The 10,378-nt window shown below is 39.8% G+C and overlaps 1 protein-coding gene across 1 annotated transcript in view; it reads right to left on the bottom strand.

Annotated features, from left to right (window-relative positions):
* LATS1 (large tumor suppressor kinase 1) overlaps window positions 1-10,378 on the bottom strand; it is a 60,781-nt gene that overhangs the window by 22,250 nt on the left and 28,153 nt on the right. The window contains exons 4-5 of the mRNA XM_011965664.1: window positions 2,901-4,414; window positions 3-252 (exon numbers count right to left, since the gene is read on the bottom strand). Coding sequence (XP_011821054.1) covers window positions 3-252; window positions 2,901-4,414 — 1,764 coding nt within the window. The remainder of the gene's footprint in view (window positions 1-2; window positions 253-2,900; window positions 4,415-10,378) is intronic.

Here is a 10,378-nt window from a genome sequence, read left to right as displayed (position 1 = left end):
TCTCTCAGCTTTAACATGAGCAACTTGATTTCGAAGAAGAACATCTTTCTTTCGGAGAGTTTTTGTTGCATACAAAGCCTTAGTATCTACTTTTCTTGCTAGGCAGACTTCACCAAATGCTCCTATTCCTAGTGTCTTTATCTTCACAAACATAGACTTGTCCATTTTAGCCCTTTTAAGACGGATGTAATTAGATTCTTTTTGGCAAAGCATCTTTCTCATTTGATCCTGGGCATCTTGAGATAATCCAACCTAGGCAAATAAACTAGATGTTAAATAAGAATTATCTTCTTCAATATTGAATATTAAGAAATAGCTTGGAAAAATTTCAGGCATATATTTAAAGGTTAAATACATAATTTTAATAAAGCATGTTAGAAATCTAGAAAACATTTCAAAGGAAATTAATGATCAAAAGTGCAGCCTAAGGGGTAGTTAAAAGGATATTCAAAGTGAATACATATGCAAATTCAGCTGTGGAGCGCAAGAAGAGGGTAGCAGATGAGTAAGCTTTCTACTCTTCTCTAATGCACTCCAAAAAAAAAAAAGGTTCTCAATGTGCAACAAACACCTGTTAACATGCATCTTCATTTATCTCTCTGTTACATGCTTCTCTTGGTGGAATGCCTAGGCCTCAAATATTCTTCCTCCTATTTTGTCTTTCATGAAAAAAAAAATTCTTCCACTCCAGGTTCATTTATTCTAAAAAATTAATGTACCAAAGAACAACAAAACAATGCCTTTTCTAACCCACCAATCCTTTCCCCATTCTCAATAAATACACAATAGTCATTAATAATCTTTCCTTTTCTCTTTTTCAGGGCATTAGAGTAAAGGTGCGACTCACGGCCCACCACTAACACAAATTGCAAAGGGTTTCTCCTACTTCGAAAAGAACCACCTGGTTGTTCACAAGATATCCTTTGGATATTTAGGAATACTTCAAAGAATAGTCAGTGTGACTCATGAACAGATCAAAAAATAGATTAAAAACAAAAACTAACTTCTAAGTATTATAGATATGGAATGCCTGGATTTAGAAGGGAGAAACATTTTTGGCTAATGAATAAAGAATTAATTAAAGGGTTTAAATAGAAAAGAAATTCAATTGGAAAAGTGGGGTCTAATTCTAGAAATACAAGACTAAAATAGAGCAACCACATGCTTCTGTTAGGATTCATATTTGCATGCAAAATCTTTTAAGGGTGGCATGCCAGACTTAGTTCAGAACTGTTTCTCTTAAAATCTTACTTGCCTACACAGTAATGGAGACTACAGAAGTCAGCAAAGCTTCCAACACCATAAAAGTTTAAATCAGCTATTAGTGAAAGTGAAGAGGAAAAAGGAAAAATAAACTAAGAAAATACACATAGACAGACTTTAGTAAGAAATCCTAAGAACTAAAATATGAATAAGTCATAGAAATTATTATGGTATTTCTCATTTAATAAAATATAAAATGGAAACAACAATACTGTAAAATCAGATATGGAAAAATCATTTTAAAAGAATAGTTCTCTCAAGTATATATATAAAGGAGTTTAATCACAAGGTTAAGCCTCTTGGATTGTGAGTGACAGATGTAAGATTAGGAGTCAAATATTTGAACTGTAAGCATATGATAAAAACAATAATAGACGGGTGCAGTGGCTCACGCCTGTAATCCCAGCACTTTGGGAGGCAGACGCGGGTGGGTCATGGGGTCAAGAGGTCAAGACCAGCCTGGCCAACACGGTGAAACCTCGCTTCTACTAAAAATAAAAAATTAGATCGGTGTGGTGACGGGTGCCTGTAGTCCTCCCCTACTGGGGAGGCTGAGGAAGGAGAACTGCTTGAACCTGGGAGGTGGAAGTTGCAGTGAGCCGAGATGGTGCCACTGCACTCCAGCCTGGCAACAGAGCGAGACTCCGTCTCAAAAAAAAAAAAAAGATGATGATCGTACTACCTTAATATCTAGTGAAGAGATCTATGTGAAATGACAACACATATTAAAGTGTGTTTACTTATTCTGATCTCCCTTTTAGTGCAGTTTGACTAAATAATTTCAGCACATTTTTCTCTAGTATATTATAAAAATGAAATGAGAAGGGAGAAATAACTGAAGGGAATTTCTTTTACACTTTCTAATAAGATCTATGTGATGAATAAACCCATAAACTCCAAATTTTCTACAAGTAAAAGGAACTGTTTCGTAAGTATATCAGGAGATGAGACTCACATATTTCTTTCTTTTCTTTTCTTTTTTTTTTTTTTGAGACGGAGTCTCGCTCTGTCGCCCAGGCTGGAGTGCAGTGGCGCGATCTTGGCTCACTGCAACTGCCACCTCCCAGGTTCACGACATTCTCCTGACTCAGCCTCCCAAGTAGTTGGGACTACAGGCGCCTGCCACTGCGCCCGGCTGATTTTTTTTTGTACTTTTAGTAGAGACGGGGTTTCACCGTATTAGGCAGGATGGTCTCAATCTCCTGACCTCATGATCTGTCTGCCTCGGCCTTCCAAAGTGCTGGGATTACAGGTGTGAGCCACCGTGCCTGGCTTGAGACCCACAAATATCTAATTTATGTTTAAATGTTGTAAGATAATGTATAAAACCTAGAAAACAACCTTTCCTCCAATTTTCATATAAAGGTATTATGTACACCTAAACTGTATACTGCAAATTATATTTTTCTTAATTTACACAAGATTTTATTAGAGGAAATTCTGAGTAAATCTTGAAATACAAAAAAAAAAAAAGCTACAATCAAAAGTACTTTAAATTTATTCACTTTTAAATTCCGTAACTGATAATATATTGTATTTAGCTATAAAAAAAGAAAAATACTGGAGCACAATATTTTAAAATAAACACGAAGCAAATAGATTTTAAGTATAAAAATGGACATTTTAAAAGGTTTTACCCGCATCATTTCATTCTCTAATTGTTTTTTACGATGTAGACGCTGCTGATGAGATTTGAGTACATTTTCTACATGTTGCTCCATAAAGAATTTAAATGCTTGAGGAGAATAACTTTGAATACGAGATTCCCTTCGCTCTTCATCTTTCTTGTTTTTCCTAACAGTAATGGGTGAAGTTGTAATCTGTTTCTTTTCTTTATCCCCACTATCAACATTTTCATAACTCTTTTCACTCTCATCTTCCTTGGGCAAGCTTGGCTGATCCTCTTTGCTAGGCTTACTGATTGATTCATATGGAGGAACAGATGGGTTTTGGTGCAGCAGATGTTTTGGGTAGGGTGGTGGTGGTCCTTGATAGTTTGGAGCTTCAGCAACAGGTGGCATCACAGTCACATTTGAAGCGGTTCCCTCAGGAAAAGGACTGGGTTGAACAGTTTGAATTGGCTGTGGTATCCAAGAAGGGTGTGTAGGTGCTAAAGCAGTCTGTAGCTCTGGTTTTAATACACGCATGCTTTTCACAGGCTGTTGAATAGGAGCTGGTGTAATTGCAGTGACTGTTGTAGCGGAAGGCTGAGAATTAGCAGAGTGACTTGCTCTATTTCCTAATGGGTTATTAAAAGAATTTGACCTCACTGGTATGTTAGGTTGCCATGTAGGGATTTCATGCCCACTGCTCGGGGATGACTGGGCTGGAGCAGAAGATGACTGAGGCCAATTTGTTTGCAGTCCAGGTACATTAATGTTATACAGTTCCATGTTATGACTATTTCTGTTTGGCACCATCATAGACTGAGGAATATTTCCATTTGTATATGACGAAGGAGCAGCAGATCCCCCTGTTTGTAAAGCAGAAGGGCTTTGTCCATTAGTTGCGGTCAGAGGATATGGTGGTGGTGGCTGCCGATTCACAGTGCCAGCAGGGACAACATTTTGGTGTATCATGAAATCAGTTTGTCCAGTACCATTCTGCATTCCAGGTCTCCCTGATGGAAAGTTAAATTTGCTAGAACTCTGCATGATGATTGGTTGTCTGCCAACAGGAACAGAACTAATGCCTCTCTGTCCCTGATTAGAAGGATTCATGGGGGAAGTATTGAGAGGTGGTGGAGGATAGCCCTCTTGCCATGCCCCAGGTGGGACAGGAGAGATTCGGGAGATTACGTATTCCATGTTTCCAGAATAGCGTTTTGTTTGAGAGTTTGGTTCCCATGAAGGGGGAGGTGGAGTTGTACCTCTTGGAGGGGGAGTCTGGCCTCTTGGAGGTGGTGGAGGAGTAACACTCCTTACTTGAGGTGGAGGTGGGGGGTTCACTCTCTGTCCATTGCTGGGGTGAGCTTGAGCAAATGCTGTTATACCAGATCCAGACAAAGGTCTTCCTACATCTGTCTGTGAGTTGGGACTCTCAGAATGATAGGCCACACTTTCTCCTAGTGGTGGGCCATGCCTCTGAGGAACTAAGGATTCTTTAGAACCTTTCCAGCTCTGTTTGCGGTTAACTGATTGTTGCACATTCCCTATGGTTATAAGAGAGATAAAGAGGAAAAAGAATCATGTTTTCAACCTCTTATTTTTGAAAAGCTTGCAATTCTGATACTACAAATGATACTCAATTCTCTTTCAAGAATTATAAAAATATAAAAAAGTTCAAGTGATCTCTTGTACAAAATGGTGACTGTAGTTAATAATGTATTGTACTCCTGAAAACTGCTAAGAGAGTAGATTTTAAGTGTTCTCACTACAAAAAAACTATATGTGAGGTAATAATACATGTTATTTAGCTCAACTTAGCAGAAAAAGAAAAAAGAAGAGTTATAAAAATAAAATTTCAATAAGTGGTTTCCTTTCACCTTTTAAAATTTTATTTATTTTTGACCAGGCGTGGTGGCTCACACCTGTAATCCTAGCACTTTGGGAGGCTGAGGTGGGTGGATTGCTTGAGCCCAGGAGTTTCAGACCAGCCTGGGCAACATGGTGAAGTCCCATCTCTACTGAAAACACAAAAATGAGCCAGGTGTGGTGGCACGTGCCTGTAGTCCCCGCTACTAGGGAGGCTGAGGTTGGAGGACTGCTTGAACCTGGGAGGCAGAGGTTGCAGTGAGCCGAGATAATGCCACTGTACTCCAGCCTGGGAGATAGAGCGAGACCTTGTATCAAAAAAAAAAAAAAAAGTATTCTTGACTGATGGCTCAAAATTCACAAAGTACAATATCATACTTCTGTTCTTTAGCCGACCGATCTTTAATAAGGTACTTCAGGGATATACATATACAAGTTAGTACTATACATCCTATATGTACTACTACGCCTAGCTTTTTTCATTAAACAAAATGAAGATTCTGTATCAGTATAGAAAGTATTTCCTCACTTTAAAAAATGTTACCATTGTTTTTCACCTTACGGATATACCCTAATTTATTTAATCAGTTCCTTCACTGATAGACATTTAGGTTATTCCCAGTCTTTTGCTTTATACATTAAAAAAAATGCAGCAATGAAAAATTTTGAACAGGCTAGGTGTTGTGGCTCACGCCTATAATCCCAGCACTTTGGGAGACTGAGGTAGGTGGATCACTTGAGGCCAGGAGTTTGAGACCAGCGTGGCCAACACGGGGAAACCCCATCTCTACTGAAAATACAAAAAAATTAGCCAGGCGTGGTAGTGTGCACCTACAGTCCCAGCCACTCGGGAGGCTGAGGCAGGAGAATTGCTTGAACCCAGGAGGCCAACGCTGCAGTGAACTGAGATTGTGCCACTGCACTCCAGCCTGGGTGACAGTGCAAGACTCCATCTCGAAAAAAAAAAAGAAAAAAAAATTTTTTTTGAACAGATATAGTTTCATATATATGCATGCTTATTTGTAGATAAATTATTAGAGGTGGCATTATTAAGCCAAAGGGCGTATCTATTTGTAATATTCACAGCTAGTACTGATTTTAAATATATTTAAATATATATATATTTTTAAATTGAAACAGAGTCTCACTTTGTCACCCAGGTTAGAGTGCAGTGGCACAGACTAACTGCAACTTCCATCTCCCAGGTTCAAGTGATTCTCCTTCCTCAGCCTCCCGAGCAGCTGGGACTACAGGCACACGCCACCACGCCCAGCTAATTTTTGTAATTTTAGTAGAGATGGGGCTTCGTCATGTTGGCCAGGCTGGTCTTAAACTCCCCACCTCAAGTGATCCGCCCACCTCAGCCTTCCAAAGTGCTGGGATTATAGGTGTGACCCACTGTGCCTGGCCTTTTAATATGGTTTTTAAAACAGAAAAAGATAGTAGGCTATAATTAGCTGAACATTAAATAAGGTATAGATTTTACAGAAACTGTCTTTAATGGAATTTCCAAATCAATAAAACAAGCAAAAAAATAATACCAAAAAAAAAAAAAAAGAAGTATTTAAAATAGAACAGTCCAGCCACTTAGGAAAATATACAAGACACATTGGTATAAAGACAATACGCATATACATTCCAGAAGGACTAAAGGTTTAAATATTAAAGATGAAATCATGTAAGCACTAGAAAAAAACAAAAGACCATTCAATAATATTGGGGTACCTCTAGCAAATGTCTTCCCAGGCATGACAAAAGTAGAGATCTAAATACAAACACTCATTACCATTAAAAACAAAACAAAAAAGAATACTAACAAATTTGAAAGCTCAACATTATCCTGGGCAAAAATATATCTAACAACACATCTGAGAAAAAAAGTGGTAAAATGTGGTGAATGTTCATAATGTTTAGTTTAACACTCCCTTTCATCTAGGCGGGGCAGCATTTGGGTCTATATTCTCAAAGGAGGAGCCAGACGAAAAGCAGGTAAGTAAATAATGTTTGGGGAACATTATCATTCTGGATAAACCGGACAAGTCCTCTGGCTATCAGGCTCTTTCTCACTTTCCTCAGACGGCCAGCTGAAGTCAAATACACCATGTCACTCATTCAGCTTTTAGAGTATACAGTCACCCCTGTTGTTCTGCACCTCCCACAGAGCTCTCCATATTCTTCCACTTCCCAAACCTTTCCACTATGTCCTCTGAATCCACTCGGCTCCACAGCCAGCAAATGTGCCTTATCAGTAACCTCTCCTCCAAGCTTTCCTGCCACCTTCTTGAAGCTGGTTTTCTTCTGCTGATATTACTTTCCTTTCTGCCTTTTGAAATTAAGGTTTTCTTTAAAAATAATCTGGCGAAAAGATGGGGTTCTAACATTTGTTCTTACAGGTTTGATATTATTCCTTTAAAAAAGCCAGCTCTTTTGAAGTTCATGCTATGTGGGAGGCCACATTCACTAATTCCTCTCACCTAATGAGCTCCTACCTATTTGCTCTGCTTCATTCAGCCACAGCTTCAGCATTCAGTCTACCCTAAGCCCCACCTTCATCCTGTAACCTCAATATCCACGAGGATAAACCATCAATTGCCCTCATATCTCAGCTTCTTGACGTCCCCTCTTCCACTCCACATCAAGTATCATTCTCATGACTGTATTTCAAATTTTGGTATTACTCGTATCTGCTAGTTTCAGAATCACTTATTTAAGGTTTATATGTTTATACTCCCAGACCACAACTTCTTCTCTTTTGTTTACTCCTACTGCAAAAGTTTTTAAACTTTATTAAGTAGCAACCTTACCAAGATCTCCAAGATTTTTTTTTTTTTTTTTTTTTTTTTTGAGACAGAGTCTTGCACTGTTGCCCAGACTGGAGTGCGTTGGCATGATCTCGACTCAATGAAACCTCTGCCTCCCGGGTTTAAGCAATTCTTCTGCCTCAGTCCCCTGTGTAGCTGGGATTACAGGCAGGTGCCACCACACCCAGCTAATTTTTGTATTTTCAGTAGAAATGGAGTTTCACCATGTTGGTCAGGCTGGTCTTAAACTCCTGACCTCAGGTGATCCACTCACCTTGGCATCCCGAAGTGTTGGGGTTACAGGCGTGAGCTATCGCATCCGGCCAATATCTCCAAGGTTAATCCCCTACTTTATCAGTCCTCCTTTTTCTTATTTTTATTCTTTTGAGACAGTCTTGAAGTCACTCAAGCTGGAGAGCAGTGGCATGATCATGAATCACTGCAGCCTTGAACCCCTGGGCTCAAGCAATCCTCTCATCTCAGCCTTCCAAGTAGTTGGGACTACAGGCATGCATCACCATGCCCAGCTAATTATTTTATTTATTCATTTTTGTAGAGATGGTGTCTAAGTTGCCCAGGCTGGTCTCAAACTCCTGGGCTCAAGTGATCCTCCTGCCTCAGCCTCCCAAAATGCTAGGATTACAGGCAGGAGATACTAAGCCTAGCCTATTTTTAAAACTTTTTGTAGAGACGGGGTCTCCCTAATATACCCAGACTGGTCTCAAATTCCTGGTTTCAAGCAGTCCTCCCACCTTGGCCTCCAAACTGCTGGAATTACAGGCGTGAGCCAATGCACTTGGCCTTCTTCTTTCTTTATGACACATTTTATCCAACTTAAATCCATGGTCTATCACTTTGTTCTTCCCTCTCTTTTTCTCCAAGATCACCTCCTTTTTATTCATTCATTAACTATTTGGGGGTTTGTTTGTTTTTTTTTTTTGACATGGAGTCTCGCTGTGTTGCCCAGGCTAGAGTGCAATGGCGCAATCTTGGCTCACTGCAACCTCCACCTCCCAGGTTCAAGCGATTCTCCTGCCTCAGCCTCCCAAGTGGCTGGGATTACAGGCACCCACCACCCTATCTGGCTAATTTTTTGTATTTTTAGTAGAGATGGGGTTTCACTATGTTGACCAGGCTGGTCTTGAACTCCTGACCTCATGACCTGCCCACCTGGGCCTCCTAAAGTGCTGGGATTACAGGCATGAGCCACTGCACCCGGCCCATTCATTAAATATTTATAGAGCATCAACTATATGCCAGGCACTGCTCTAAGCATTCCAATGACATTGGTAAACAGAACATCCCTGGCCCATGGGACCAACATTCTCGAAGGAGGAGCCAGACACAAAGCAGGTGAATAAATAAACGAGGTAACTTCAGGGAATGATAAATGCTCTGTGAATGAAACATAAACGGCATCAAATGATAGAGAGTAACGAGAGGATAGAAAGGGATAAGGGCTCCTCTGAGGGATAATATATGAGTTCAAACTGCACAGGCCAGGCGCGGTGGCTCACGCCTATAACCCTAGCACTTTAGGAGGCCGAGGTGGGCGGATCACCTGATGTCAGGAGTTCAAGACCAGCCTGGCCAACATGGTGAAACCCCGTCTCTACTAAAAATACAAAAATTAGCTGGGTGTGGTGGCACATACCTGTAATCTCAGCTACCCGGGAGGCTGAGACAGGAGAATCACTGGAACCTGGGAGGCAGAGGTTGCAGTGAGCCGAGATAGCGCCATGGCACTCCAGTCTGGGCTACAGAGCAAAACTTTGTCTCAAAAAAAAAAAAAAAAAAGACTGCATAAAGGTCCTGAAGTGGGAGCTTGGTATTTTCCAAGAACAAAATAAACCCAGTATGGCTGTAGAACAGTAAACAAGAAGGAAAAAGTAGTATTAGATGGGATCTAAGAGGTAGCCAGGTCATGGACAAGGAATTTGGAAGAATAAGAAGCCGATAAAGGCAGAGGAGGAGTATGCTCTGATTAAGGATTTAAATTAACCTTTCAGGTTGGGCACGGTGGCTCACACCTGTCTCAAAAAAAAAAAAAAAAAAAATACCCTTTTAGCAATATTATCGATCTTATTTTGTACTTGTTTAGTGAAACTCCAGTCAGGGATAATTCCAGCTATCTTTTTTTGTTGTTGCTTTTAACACTTACAAGAAAAAGTGATGCAATGGGCAAACTGATTCTACTATAATTTAGGATCAGCATCCTTGGATGGCCTCAGCACCACCAGGAAACTCTTTCTATAGTCTTCACTATTGCCAGTCCTCAGTCTCCTCAAATTGCCTGCCCCATTCCTCACTCATTACTCTAAGAAAATAACTTGGTTTTCTATTTCAGAGAAAACAACAGGCATCAGAAAGGACTCCCTTAGCTTCCCTACCTAACCCAGGCCCACTTGCTGCTGTTAGAGAAAAATGGCTGTTCCTCTATCTAAGGCTAATATTCCCTCATGCTATGCTTTGGATCCTATTCCTCCTGGTTTCTCAGGAAGCTTGCTTGATCCTCAAGTATCTCTTGAATATTTAATTTCATCCTCTTAACTGGAGTCTTCCAATTATCTTGTAAACATGTTTAAGTCTCTACTTAAAAAAATAATAAGACGACGACTCTCCTTCCACTCCCATATATAGAGCTCTACCTCAAAGTGTTATCTGGTCCACAAACTGACATAAGATATATCACAAACTGACATGAGATTAAGTATGGAAACGGAGAGTGAGGATTGAGAAACATTTATAGAAATTTGACAGAATAAACTTATTCTGTTAAATACAATGATAAACTATTTAAACATATATATATATATTCCTTTTCTTTTTTTTTTTTTTTTT

The sequence above is a fragment of the Mandrillus leucophaeus genome, unplaced genomic scaffold, assembly GCF_000951045.1.
Source record: "Mandrillus leucophaeus isolate KB7577 unplaced genomic scaffold, Mleu.le_1.0 Scaffold731, whole genome shotgun sequence".
NCBI lineage: Eukaryota > Metazoa > Chordata > Mammalia > Primates > Cercopithecidae > Mandrillus > Mandrillus leucophaeus.
Note: the sequence above shows the minus strand (reverse complement) of the source record. Positions and strands in the feature narration are given on the sequence as shown.